Source organism: Podarcis pityusensis (genome assembly GCF_964106645.2).
Source record: "Podarcis pityusensis genome assembly, chromosome: 6".
In the NCBI taxonomy this organism is placed as follows: Eukaryota; Metazoa; Chordata; class Lepidosauria; order Squamata; family Lacertidae; genus Podarcis; species Podarcis pityusensis.
In genome coordinates this window covers 70,463,224-70,477,883 of record NC_138030.1, presented here as the reverse complement: position 1 = coordinate 70,477,883, position 14,660 = coordinate 70,463,224, and the positions used below count along the sequence as shown (strand labels likewise).

At 41.9% G+C, this 14,660-nt stretch overlaps 1 protein-coding gene across 1 annotated transcript in view; it reads left to right on the top strand.

Moving 5' to 3' along the window:
• The window catches only part of COL24A1 (collagen type XXIV alpha 1 chain), a 331,774-nt gene that overhangs the window by 224,918 nt on the left and 92,196 nt on the right, over positions 1 to 14,660 (top strand). Inside the window, exons 15-20 of the mRNA XM_081008493.1 lie at positions 1,343 to 1,387; positions 5,089 to 5,142; positions 5,249 to 5,293; positions 5,737 to 5,790; positions 6,944 to 6,997; positions 8,079 to 8,132. Coding sequence (XP_080864619.1) covers positions 1,343 to 1,387; positions 5,089 to 5,142; positions 5,249 to 5,293; positions 5,737 to 5,790; positions 6,944 to 6,997; positions 8,079 to 8,132 — 306 coding nt within the window. The remainder of the gene's footprint in view (positions 1 to 1,342; positions 1,388 to 5,088; positions 5,143 to 5,248; positions 5,294 to 5,736; positions 5,791 to 6,943; positions 6,998 to 8,078; positions 8,133 to 14,660) is intronic.

The following is a 14,660-nucleotide window of genomic DNA, read 5'->3' as shown; positions in this document are numbered from 1 at the left end:
GTCTAAAGAATAGTTTTATGTATAGTTGCCTTTCTACATCACCATTTTAAAAATAAGAACTGGAAATGAGGGTATACCAAATCCATGATACAGATTTGGCCACCTGAGTAGCTGTTTAAAGTGCCAATGACTGACATGAACAGAGAAAACAAACAAAACAAAACAAAAACCCTCTCTGTGGTTCTTTGTGGCTTAATAGCACTTGAGACTGCAAATCAAGAAGTCCCCGGTTCGAATCACGCTTCAACTTTAATCCTTTTGGATCTTATTAAGTCCCCCTCTAAAACACGCCCCACGTCAATCATCTGCCATATGGGAATAATACTATTGGTTTTTCCTGCAGGGTGGTGGAAGGGTGTGTGTGGAATGCTTTGAACACTTACAGTGAATGTGAACTATCACCATTATTTGAAAAAGAATGTTGATTGTGAAGTAGGAATTATCGTAACTGTGCAGCAGAATTGTCAGCCCCCCCTACAGGTAAACTACCACCATCACAGATCCTTGAGTGCAGCAGTGGTCTGCATGACGATAAATAAATAGAATGGTATATTTCACACATTAACAGCGAATCCTCAGAGCTGCAAAATGGAAATATGTGAATCAATAACCTCGATTCCGTTGCATACTGAACAGATAAAGCAGCATATAAATGGAAAGACAGAGCAAAGCAACTTTTTGCACAGAGTCTGGAATTTGCTGCCACAAAAATCATGTGCCCAGATGCATGAAAGGTGGGGTGTCAGAGCAAGAAATGTCACGGAGACAAGGCCACAATTTTTATTTTGGGTTACAGCAACCTGGGTGGCTGTATGGTACAGGGCAGGTCCCATCCATGCAGCTCACTTGCAGTCCAAGGCCCCTTGCCCATGTGCTGGGGTCTGTCCACAGGGTGTTGGCCTGAACTACTTACAAGCATGGACCAGTCCCGGTGGGCTCCTTAGGAAACCTGTGAGCGTTGCCAAGCAGCAGCCCCCCGAAGCTGGGTCTGCTGTTAAAAGGCAGACTCTCTTAATCCCTTATTATGGGAGATCCCCATTGGGGAGCTGGGAGCCAACCCTCTGCTTTGCATGGTCATTACACAGATTCATGAAGAATCAGCTGCTTGTGATCATGAGTGCTGTCTGTCACCTGCAGGAACAGAGGCAGCATGCCTCTGGATGTTGTGAGCATCTTGTAGCCATCTGGCCACAGTTCTGATCCAACGGGGCTCTTACATTCTTTTTCCCTATGCCGAACTCATATCCTGCAACCTGTGCCCTGTATTTGTCACCATCTGAACTTTTGCTTAGAAACATGCAATTCTAATTGTTTTACGCCCATTTTTTTTAATTTTTCAAAGGGAATTGTTGGTGGTGTTGGTCCTCCTGGATTTCCTGGACTTCGAGTGAGTAGATATGTTTCATCCCATAGACCTTTTTTCAAAAGTTCAATTAATTACTCATGGGTGCTGTGCCATGCATTCACAGAAGTTTCTGCTAAATATTGAGAGGATTTTAGGGATAGTGATTTGCACAAACCTTTATAAACAAACCTTCTGTAGTTCACTAATGTACATGCAACTTGTACATGGCTGCCCTGATCTGTAGTCATTTTAACTTTGTTGTGATCTTATAACTGTTGTGATTGAATTGTGGCAACCTGTGCTGTAACACTAGGGCTTGTGCTTGAGTGTTAGTTCTTCCTGCTGAAACTGTACACAATGGCAGATTTGGCTGAATGGGAGCTGTGGCAAGACAGAAATGGAACAGAAAGCAAAAGGTTGTGGGGTGGAGGAGGTTTGCAGCCAGGATGAATGAACTTGAAATAAAGAGCAAAGTAGGTCATGCTGCAACACAAACTATGCATGTTTATTAGAGAAGCTTTCTTTCTTTTTTAATTCCAGGAAAAATACCAGTGCTTAAATGGGTTGGAATAGAGAAAACATGGCTTGGAGATATATGCTTATATGCTGTTTACTGAATAGGAAGAAGTGAGCTGCAGTCTTTTAGCATGTAACTGAAAACATGAGCCACCTACACAGAAGCATGGCAATGCTAATTCTCTCCAGAGGAAACATGCATCAAGCAATCAATAAGGAGGGAGGGATTGTGTTGGCATTTTGTGGCCAACCACCCCGTCCTCTGTACCACAACCACCCAGGCAGACGCATGATAGGAGTATGTGCTTATCAGAGTGCAAGGCTATAGCACATGTGTAGCATCTGGCAGTGCTGGTTCACTGCCAAACTTATGTGCTCTGTCTCTGGCCCCCGGACAAAATTAACTGCTCTGCCATTAGAAGCAGCTTTTAAAATTTGATTCTTGATTGCAAAAGTCTTTTTGCATCTTAATGCATTTGAGAAAGACAGTGGAAAGCTCCACTGCATGTTTAGTTATGTGAAAAGATGCTCTCTCAGCCAGAAACTCTTTTCGTGCACAAGATCCGTAGCCATTTCACATCAGTGGCAAAAACAGCTGCACATTTGTTGCAAATTTGTTCATGTATGCTGTTTGGTCATCCTGAAACATACGCAGCGATACAAAAATAATAGGATGTTGATTCAAGTATATTGTTTACGTTTGAGTTCGTAAAGGCTGCTCAGACTTTTGACAAAGCTCCTTACAAATTAAAAGTAGTCTCTTTTCTTACTTTCTAAGTAGCAAAATGAGTTCTTGTGCACAGCCACGCTTGTATTCTTTAGTCATCATGTTACATGATCTGCCTTTCAGTGCCATAATTTTGATTCTTCACAGCATTCTTTTATTTTGCTTCCTAAAACAGATTTTTTTTAATGTGTTTTTCTTGGATGTTGCTAAGGAGCAAGTAGCACAAGTATTTTTTCCCTTCAGTGGAAACATATTCCCATTCTGTGCTTGTAGAAAGCCTTTGTTTCCATCCAAGCTCACATGTGAGTCTACTCTAGATCAACACACCGGGCCTAAGTTATTTTCTCTTTCTTATAGCTGGAATAGTTTCAGATGGCTTTCAAGTCGGCGCAGGACTTTGCCATATGGATATTTCCATAACATCAACATTGGCTTGGCTGTTTCTAGACAAAAGTACATTTAGCCATTGCCAGATCAAGGCTTCCAGGCTATGGCTGAGATCCTAAGCACACTTGCTTGGAAGCAAGTCCCAGTGAAATCAGTGATGAAATCAGTTCCAAGTTGTGGTTAAAATAAGGTCCCAATATTCTACTGTTTAAAAAAAGACCCAAACAAACTCCAAAAAAAAACTATAACTGGAAACGAAACCAAGGTGGACTTTGCCAGAAAATACTAAGACTAATGGTATGGTGACTGCTTTTGATTTCTAGGAATAAATGATGCGACAGAACATGTATGCACATTTAAATGAAAGGGTCAATTACACATCAGAGCAATCTAGTCCAAATGTCTGCTTCAAAACCTGAAGTAAAAAAAGGCTTTTAAAAAAAGTTATATACACTCATTTTCAGGGGAATATTTACTTACTTTACTGTTGGTTTACTTAGTCCATTTCTATTTTGAAAAATACACAATCCATTTAAGTGGCATTCTTCCCTTTGCCTGTGCTGAGACACAACCCACTCTTCAGAGGAGTTTTGGCCCGGATGATTACTCAGAGTTGATCTACACCCTCATAATAATCACGAGGTATGAGTTATTCAGAAGTGACCCACTTTAAATTGTTCTAAAAGTTCTATATGTTCCCAGTGTTCCCTATGAAAGCCTTGTATTTAGAAAGCTAGCCCTCCAAAACATTCAGATCCTGAACTGATGTATGAAATCAGATGTAGGAGAGCAAGCTGAGACTGAGACAATACAGAAATGCTCTTGTTGGTAGGATGGTTGATGTAGCATAGAGATACAGCCTATTTTGGACAGGGTTGCAGTACCCTTGAAGAATCAGGTTCATAGCCTACGAGTACCTCTGGAAAAACTGTATTTTGGCTGTGCTGAGCTTTGGTATAACATAAGCTTGTGTCCCAGCGGCCACTGCAGAAAGAGGACACGACCTGGGTCACTCATACTTTAATTTTATCAAGGCTAGTTTGCTGTTACAGGCTGTACTTGGGGCTGTCTTTGAAGTGTGTTCTGAAATTTCAGCTAGTACAAAATGCTGCAGCTACACTTCAGACCAAGGCCAGTTTTTTTTTAATAAAAAAGAAACGAAACGAAAACATTCAACTGTGTTGTTGTTTTTTACCAACTTCACTAACTCCATGTCGTATTTTGAGCTTAGTTCAAAGTGTTGGTCATTATTTATTTATTTTGTAATTGTTTTCATTTTCTGATACACAAAAAGCAAAAATAACAACAATAAAGAGAAACTGCCAAAGCAAGATGAGGGGAAGAAAGGAAGGCTATGAGAAGAGAGAAGAGAGGAGGGAGTGGTACTATTCTAAAAAACAGCATTATAGTTCCAGACAATTGTCCTTTATTGGCATATTATCCCAGAATGTTTTTTTTTTTTTCATGAGAAGAAGGCTTTTCCTTTACTTTAATACATTCAGTAAATGGATGCCAAACTTTAGAAAAGTTGTCCTTCGTTTTCGGATGCCGTACCAATAGTCTTACATGCCCCCTGTAGCCGACTTCCATTGTCTGGCCACTATAAGCCTGGCAGCTGCGAACCAAAGGAATCAAAGTAGTTCTTTATTGGAAAACTCTGCTTCTGAATTATCAAATAAGGGGGGGGGGGCCATTACTGGGTCCATAGATTACATTTGGAATGTAAGATAGGCTTATTTAATAAAGACTTGAAAGACTGAATAATGGGGCAAGGCCACTGCATATGGATGTATGTACCCATCCCCTCCCCTTCTTCCAGCAAACTGAGCTTGTTGTTTTAGTAATTCTGCTCAGGGCATGGGGGGATAGGTACCAAAAACACTCTAAGCAGCAAATACACTCTATTGACAGAGGTGGCCAACATGTTGTTTTCCAGGTGTTGTTGGACTACAACCCACATCTTCCCTGGTTATTAGCCGTGCTGACTGGGACTGACAGGATTTGTAGGCCAAAGGCATATGTTAGATACTCCTGTTATACAAGCTCTCTGTATGCCTTAGTTCCCTTTTAAGAGTAAACACACAGAGCAGTCATGTTCCTTATTGTCTTTTAGGGTGTTGTAGGACCAGCCGGACCATCTGGCGCACCCGGGATTCCTGGACCTCTGGTACAGTGTTTCGTAGCTCATACCCAAGTGTTTTGCTGAAAGCCCTTTTTTGCCAGACAGTTGAACAATTGTGTTTTGTAATTTCTTTTATCTTTCTTCTGTGTAGGGTCTTCCAGGGAGTATGGGGCAACCTGGATTGAAAGGTGATAAGGTGATCTAAATAGTTTCATTATTGGTGCTCTTTTAACTTTGAACCTTATCTACACCTCCTAATGTGATTCTACAAAGAACCCTTTCTTACTTTTCTTTTTTTTGGGGAAAAAGCACCTGCAATAAGGTTCTGCATTTTACCCGCTGCTTTGTTTTGTACAAGCTGCTCAGAGCTAAGAATCTGCGCCAACACACACTTCCTGCTGCTGTAGCTATTACTACTGTGAATAATCTCATCAAATGCTGAGACCTGTTTTAGCCATTAGAGGCTCTGAAATCATACTCATTTGTGCAGCAGTGCAATGCACTTGGGCTGTGAATAACAAGCCATACTGACACATTTCTATGTCTGTTGGACTTTATAAAACTTTCTATTAAAGTGTCCCTTCTCTCTCTCCCCCCCCCCCCCCCCAATGTTTCTGAATATACTAATACATTGTTTAGGGCGAACAAGGCATTTCAGGAGAGATGGGGGAGCTGGGATACCCAGGAGACAAGGTAACTCATAACAGCTCTGTTTTGACCAATTTCTATAAGCCTTAGTCTTCTTGGAAATGTGCTACACTTTAAATCTACGCTTGTTATTGATTTGTGAATGCCTATACAGAGTGGTCTTATGTTCTGCACTGTTGTGTTTATCAGTCATGGGTGGTATCCAAATAACTCATTCTCAGCTCTGCCGATGTCACTTCCTCTTCCTCTGGCTGCACTGACTGCTGGGGCTCGCTCATGGTTTCATCCAATCGTGGGTGAGCTTGGGGGCATGACCTGGGGGGCAGACCAGAGGGAAGACCTCATCTCTGACTTCCCTCTGATCCTCTCCCTGGCTGTATAAGTCACCCACGCCCAGGCACTGGTCTAAATCGGTGTTTGGTATCCCCACCCACTCGGCATTCTGTGTTCAGGACTGCCCGTGGGCATGCCATGCATAAGACCTTGCTATGGATGCCTTCAATCACTGTATTCGGGCCCAGGGAGAATTTTGCCTGTGATATTTTTTGAGGCAGATTGATTCCAAAGGGTATATTGCTGCCTTCTGGAAAACAGCATCCTTGGCGGAATTCAACATAGTGCTAAGGCTAACGTTTCATTAGGATTTTTCCTTGCTCAACAGAACGTTCTCCCCTTCCCCGTATGTCCTCTAGATAAGCTCCCTGCAAACTTTGCGCAGACAAATCAGGATGATTGCTCAATTAACAGGTTGTCTGGAAGCAACCTATGTTTCTCTGACAGAATGGGGAAGGATAATTAACAGGAGGGACGCAGGTTTTTTTGTTTTGCTTTAAAACCCATCTAGGTGGATTGGTTTTCAAAGAAAATGTTTTGCAGCAGTGGCAAAAAGAAAGAAAGAAAAAGAATTAAATGTAAATGTCTGTCTTTTATTCTTTTCAGCCCCCACGTAGCTTTGTAATGCAAAATATTTATGGGCACAAGCAAAATAATCATTATTTTAGCTGAGTTGCAGGGTTAAGATGTATCTGGATAGGACTTTCCTATACTTCTATGGGAATGCTTTATCCCCAAAATGGAAGCATAACAAGTCCTCTGACAGATAATTTATAAAACCATCTCCTCCCTCCTATTTTTAATGGGAATGTGCTGCCATAATTTTCACTTAAATTCTGGCCACTCTTAACTGTATTTCTCAAAGGGTACAGCTGGTTTGCCGGGACCACCAGGAATCAGAGGAAAACCAGGACCCCCGGTATGCCTTAAGTTCATTTGCACTTTGAAAGTAGTAGCATTCATTTGAGTTTGGTATCCAATAATATCTAAAAGGGTTGCTGACCAAATCTTATCTGGCACATTGCCATTCAATGCATGTTATTTATAAGAAGTAAGGAAATAAATAAATATATTTGGGTTGTGTATGTGGTTGGGGAGCATTTTCAAATGTTCAGCTTTTATAATCTAAAGTCCAGATACTGGTTATACGTGTTTCTTATTTCAAGCAACCAAGGATTGTTTATAAATTTGAAGAATGTAAATGGGGGGGGGGGAGGGATGCAGGTGGCGCTGTGGGTTAAACCACAGAGCCTAGGACTTGCCAATCAGAAGGTCAGTGGTTCGAATCCCTGTGACAGGGTGAGCTCCCATTGCTCTGTCCCTGCTCCTGCCAACCTAGCAGTTCGAAAGCATGTCAAAGTGCAAGTAGATAACTAGGTACCGCTCCGGCGGGAAGGTAAACGCCGTTTCTGTGTGCTGCTCTGGTTCACCAGAAGCGGCTTCGTCATGCTGGCCACATGACCCAGAAGCTGTACGCTGGCTCCCTCGGCCAATAAAGTGAGATGAGCGCCGCAACCCCAGAGTCAGTCACGACTGGACCTAATGGTCAGGGGTCCCTTTACCTTTGCCGTAAATGGGGGGTGGGGGGTGGAATTCTTTCTGACCAAATTAATAACAAGAAGAAACCAGGGAGAAAGAGAAACACCTACAGAATCTAATTGATTGAGCAAAATAAGAACCCAATGGATATGAAACCATTAACCTATTTGATTCATATAAGAGAAAGGACAGTCCAAAAAGGGGGGGGGGGTTATGTGACAGGAACCGAACTGTTTTTCGAATTGCAGGAATATGATGCATCCTAGTTATATTTTCCAATATGCATGCATTGACATTATTTTAATCACAAATTCACCATGAAACCCTTAAAATCAAGATAGATAGATATAAACTTTTCTTCTGATAATTGTTCAGATGTACGTTTTTGTTAAGAAATAGGAAACGTCTTATGCAGAACTAATCAGAAAAACCTGAATTTATAATGGATGCTCTAATTTTAGGGTAAAACAGGAGATCCAGGACCCCGGGGACCACTGGGACCTCTTGGACCTGAGGTAAGGAACTATTTAAAGAAGTAAATAATGCATCCTCTTTTGCACTGAAAACAGCACAATTAGGCCAAGCTTTCGCTGCTCATGCATGAAGGGTGGCTGATTTGGCTCATGATGCAGTAACTGTACCGAAGCTGAGAAGGGCTGGATTTGGTCAGTGCCTGAATGGGAGACCACTTGGGAACTTTGGATGCCCCAGAAGAAAGGAGGTGTATACATGTAATAAGTAAATAGCCATTGCTGATTCTTCGTTTAATGCAGATGTTATTCAGTACCTGCTTGGAAAGCAGGATATACAGTTTGGCTCTAATCTGGTAAGTTGGGATCCTTTTAAGATCCTCATGTTTTGCAATACATAAATATATTTAAGTTAGAAACGTAATTGCTTAAGAGCCAATAAGTTGTTTAGAAGAAGAAAACCCTTTAAAACTGGTTTATTTGCCTTAACCAGGTGTCAGATTTGGTTAATACATTGCTGCATTACAACCTCAGTTCTCAAACGTCTCTGTTGACGAATGATTCGGAACCCAAACGCCAAAAACCCGGAAGTATTGTATTTTTCCATGTATAAGACTATATATTTTTCCTAAATTTTTGAAGTTTAAAATAAGGGGTCATCTTATACACAGATAGTGTATAGTGCATTTTCTTAATTTTGAGTCCCCCAAAATAGGGGGGCGTCTTATACACGAGGGCGTTTTATACACAGAAAAATACGATAATTGCTTCCATTTTTAAACACGCCTCGAAAGTTAAATGGCTTCTGCTGCATGTTTTTCCATTTTTTCAATGGATTTTGCTGACCGCCCATTGATCCTTGGTTTTCGAACGTTTTGGAAGTCAAACCATCTTCCAGAACGGATTACAGTGGTACCTCGGGTTAAGTACTTAATTCGTTCTGGAGGTCCATTCTTAACCTGAAACTGTTCTTAACCTGGAGCACCACTTTAGCTAATGGGGCCTCCTGCTGCCGCCGCACCACCACTGTGCAATTTCTGTTCTCATCCTGAAGCAAAGTTCTTAACCTGAAGCACTATTTCTGGGTTAGCGGAGTCTGTAACCTGAAGCATATGTAACCTGAAGCATATGTAACCTGAGGTACCACTGTACGTTCAAAAACTGAGCTTCCGCTGTATTGCAGAAATACGTTCAAAAGTTCATAACTATAATCTAAGGCTCATAAATATAATCTAAGGCTTGTGTTGCATAGCAAACTACAGTGTACTTCAACAAGCATTTTCTCATGTAGCTTGTGTTCGGTGGTGGGTAATGAGGGTCAGCTGACCGAAAGCAGGGAGAGGGAGAAGTAAAAAAATAATAATCCCAACAGGCGCACCCATTCTCTTGGGCCTAGCTACAGTATATTTTTGAATCTGAGTTTAAAGACTTTATTTTTATTTTTGCTGTGAAAATGGAAAATGGAGCATTGTTACTATTATCTCCATTGGAAAGCCATCTGATTGAAACCACTATCCTGTGTATGGAAAAAGGATTCCTTGCCAACTCCGGCAGACTGAACTTCTCTGTGTCTTCGTGGGGTTCTTCCCCCTTCGGTGGGGAAGTCCCTGCATTGCAAACTTCTTTCAAAGCAGAATTTATTGTTTCCTCAAGGGGCTTTACTCCAGACTGCATCTGGAGTAAAGAAAACATAAGTCATTTCTTTCAATAGATACTTCATTGTATCCATAAATTGTTTTGATCTGAAATTGCGCACTTAATTTTTTTCAGGACAGTCAGCCATATGGGAGTTGGCTGCCATATGTTTTGTGCACAGAGCTTGGGAATTACAAAGGAAAAGGGGCACATTTGATTTGAATCATGCTTTGGTGGCAGCAAAATGCAAATTTATTACGCACGAATCCCTGATCATGCTCCCAAAAGTCTACTTTCAAGCCATGTTTCATCTCAAACTGTGACGTTTTGAGGTTCTGCAGACAATGCTGTAAGCACTGGGGTATCCAATAACTTCTGTTTACTATTACTTATATTTAAAAAAAACCCAACCTCATAACAGCTGGTAGTTAGCTATCAGTGCTTCTGCATAATTTCCTGCAACATGAGAGTGCTTTGAATCTCTTGATTCTCAAGTGCCTTTGGCCAAGAGTAATTTAATTAATTAAGGTGCTTCGACCTATATTTCCAAAGCAAGGCTTGTTATTTCAGGGTTGCCAGGTGGAAATTCCAATCATAAGAGACACCAAGGGAGCTATGGAGCAGTTCAGTTTCAGTTATCTGAAATTAGACACATACTCTTAAAATAAGAGACATCTGGCCACTATACAGTCATACCTCAGGTTGCGAACGCTGCGGGTTGCGCATTTTCAGGCTGTGGACTGCGCTGGAACGGGTTACTTCCGGTTTTCAGCGCATGCGCAGAAGCGCAAAATGATGTCACGCACATGCGCAGAAATGCCGAATCGTGTCACGTGCAGATGCAGTGCTGCGGGTTGCGAACGCTGCGGGTTGCGAATGTGCGTGATAATATACCACTGTATATTATTTCCTCCATGCAGCTACAGTGACAGAACTGCATAGCATGGGGGATTTTGAATATAACCATTATTGGATATACAGTGGTACCTCGGGTTACATACGCTTCAGGTTACATATGCTTCAGGTTACAGACTCCACTAACCCAGAAATAGTACCTTGGGTTAAGAACTTTGCTTCAGGATGAGAACAGAAATTGTGCTCTGGCAGTATGGCGGCAGCGGGAGGCCCCATTAGCTAAAGTGGTGCTTCAGCTTAAGAACAGTTTCAGGTTAAGAACAGACCTCCGGAACGAATTAAGTTCTTAACCCGAGGTACCACTGTATGAACTTTTCATTAATTCCAGACCTGGTCACAAGAAACACGACGTGTTCCGGGGATTTCATATTTCCAACAGAAATGTGCTAGCATCGCTTAAGTTTTGTGTTTGACATTCAGAACACCTGAAGATTTTCTTTTGCAGAGCAGCTCTAGTAAAATTAATGACATGTACATTAATGGAATATTTTAATGTTGACTTGCAGAAGTGAAAATAAAGACTTGCAGAAAAGCAGTGACTGAAATTAGGATTATAACAGTTATACACATACACTTGGAGGCTTTAGATTTGTTTTTCCTCAAACAGTACCTTCCTCTGTCCTTTTAAATGCCACAGTACGAACCACTTTTAAAACTGAGGGAAGTTTTTAAAGCATCTTGTTATGACATAAGAGGCCTGCTGTTCAAAGAAAAGCAAACACTCAGCTAGGCTAACATGTGAGCCTAAACAGCTCTTTGGATTATTTCAAGCAATGGTTTTTAGGCGGTGTGTGTGTTACGCTTTATTTAGTTAATGGGGAAATTAGCTGATGTTTGTTTAGACACAAAGCAGTTGCGTTACCATTCTGAAATTTCACTGATTCTTCTGTGGTTTGGAGCTCCTAGAACGTTGAGATATTTTGTATTTATACAAAACGGCCATAGCACTGTATTAGAGCATATACTCTTGGTTTTGCTTCAGAATGTATAAATCTGTCACCTTTTACTAAAGTAACAGGGCACGTGATTTGCCTGCAAAAGTTCCTAGGTTCAATCCAAGTAGAACTAAGAAAAATATCCATCTGAAACGTTTGTTGCCAGTCACTGCTGCTGATCTATAGAACATCAGTGGTCTCACCCAAGGTTGAAGGAGGCATCCCATGTTTCCTATAACAGAGCTGTTGGTTCTGCAGAGGAAGATAGTAGATGATAAACTTGAGGTGGCTTGTGAACAAAAAAGGAAAGGGTGGAGCTAACCAGGGCCTTTTTTCAGTCAAAACTCAGTGGAACTCAGTTCCAACTCCTCTCAGGTGGGCGTCATTGCCATTTTCACAGAACAAGGGGATGTTCATGGTGAGTTCTGGCACCTCTTTTTCTAGAAAAACAGCAAAACAAGAATACACTGCATCACCAAAAAAGACTGCAACATAACATTCTCCCCCGAAGAAATAACCTCAGAATTTGCAGAATTCTACTCCAACCTATACACCTCCCATAACCCACCAGAGAAGGAAATCAGAACATTTCTAGCAGGACTGACCATGCCTACCCTAACTGATGAGGAACAGGAATTCATGGACAGCCCTATCACCCCAGAGGAAATAGATGCGGTCCTCAAAAACCTGAAACCACACAAAGCCCCAGGCCCAGACGGCTTCACAGCAGAATTCTATAAGAAATTCAAAGAACCCTTGATGCCCTACATGACCCGCCTATTCAACGACATCATAAAAGTGGGCCCCATCCCCAAAACCTGGACCCACTCCAAAATAGTCTCCATCCCAAAACCACTAAAAGACAGCCTCAAAGTAGAATCATACCGCCCAATCTCATTAATAAACCAAGACTACAAGATATTCACATCAATCTTGGCCAACCGCCTAAAAATCTTCCTACACAAGTTAATAGCCCCAGACCAGACTGGCTTTGTCCCTGGCCGCAATATAACAGACCCCATCAGGAAACTACTGAACCTGATCGAACACAGCAAGGCAACCAAACTCCCATTGACAATTATGTCCCTAGACATCCTCAAAGCCTTTGATTGCTTGGAGTGGAAATACATACTAGCAGTACTAACTAACATGAAATTCGGCCCCAACTTCCTACAAATCCTCAAACAAATATACTCCGAAGCCTCAGCAAAATGCAGAACTAACAATATGGATTCTAACACTATAGCTATCCAAAGAGGCACGAAACAAGGATGCCCACTGTCTCCCTTCTTATTTATCCTGGCTCTGGAACCCCTAGCAATCCGCATCCGAGCAGCCACAGACATCAAGGGAGTGGAAATAAAAGGCAGAACCTATAAATTAGGGCTCTTTGCAGATGACCTAATGGTCACAACACCAGACCCCATAAGCACAGCAACCTCCCTAATCAGAGAACTCAACACATTTGCAATGGTGTCGGGCCTACAGGTAAATTTTACAAAGTCAGAAGCTATGTGCTTCAACACCCCTCCTCACACCCAAAAAGAACTCACGAAGGTCACCAAAATAAAACTTTGCCACACCAAGTTCAGATACCTAGGGGTACAAATAACCAGAAACCTCAATAAATTGTACCTCCACAACTACAAGCCCCTGTGGCGACAAATTAACAAAGACCTAAAGAGATGGAATAACATGAACTTCACTCTCTCAGACAAAATAGCCACGATCAAAATGATCACACTCCCAAAACTAACCTACCTATTCCAAACCCTCCCAATCTGGATCCCCTCAACCCAACTTCGCAGTTGGCAGAGAAAACTACACTCTTTCATGTTCTCACATAAAAAACCAAGAATAAGCCCCAAATACCTGCACCTCCCCACCTCAGAAGGAGGATGGGGAATCCCCAACATAGAAGCATATTACAATGCCAACCAAATACGCCATATAATCCCATATATACTAGAAGATGAGACAAAACAATGGGTACACCTAGAGAGGGACACAATTGAAAACACCTGCACCACAACATACCCACTCCTCCCAAACAAACTAAAGAAAATTCCCACAACACTTAACAGGTACACACAGACCATGCTCAAAGCATGGAAAACACAAATAGGCAAACAATCCCCAGCCCCAGCCCCACTAATCCCCCTGGCGTACCACCCATTATTCCACCATGCAGCACAAAACCTCAAGATAAAAACCTGGCGAACCAAAGGCTTATATCGCCTAATAGACTTTTATAAAAATAACAAACCCTTGTCAACACAAGAAATACAAGACAAACTAGAAGACACCCAAATGCCCTGGTTAACACAACACCAACTACATGCCCTCTTAAACAACCCAACAGTAAAATCAGCAGCAACTAGGCCCCTGACAACCTTCGAAAACCTCCTCCTAACAACAAAGGGAAACGGTAAAGGGACGGTATCCGCAATATACAAAATACTACTCCATAATCCCGCAAATCCCCTAGACGCAATCAAAAAACAATGGGAGAATGACATAGGCTATGAGATTAACCCCACTCAATGGACCAGAATGTGGTCTAAACCCCCCTTTAAATCCATATCAACGAAAAGAAAAGAACTCACACTGAAACTCACCTACAGGTGGTACCTAACACCAAGGAAACTAGCGCTAATACACCCAGGAACCTCACCAAAATGCTGGAGAGGGTGCACCTCCACAGGCACATACCTCCACATGTGGTGGGAGTGTCCCAAAATCCAACTATTCTGGACAACAGCCATACAAGAAATATGTAAAATAACTAAGCAAGTAATAGACATCACCCCAGAATTGGCCCTACTAAACATCTTCCAAGACAACAATGCCCATTTACACCACAAAGAACTCATAACCCACCTGCTCTCAGCAGCCAGAAACACCATAACCAGACACTGGAGAGACCTGTCAGGAGTAAGCATGGACCAATGGTACCAAATAGTATGGGAAACAGCCCAACTAGAAAAATTAACTAATAAACTGAAACTGACACGGGGACAAACAGAAGAAGACGCCTTCACCCCGGTATGGCTCCCCTTTATCACATACACAGCCCAACAGGACAATG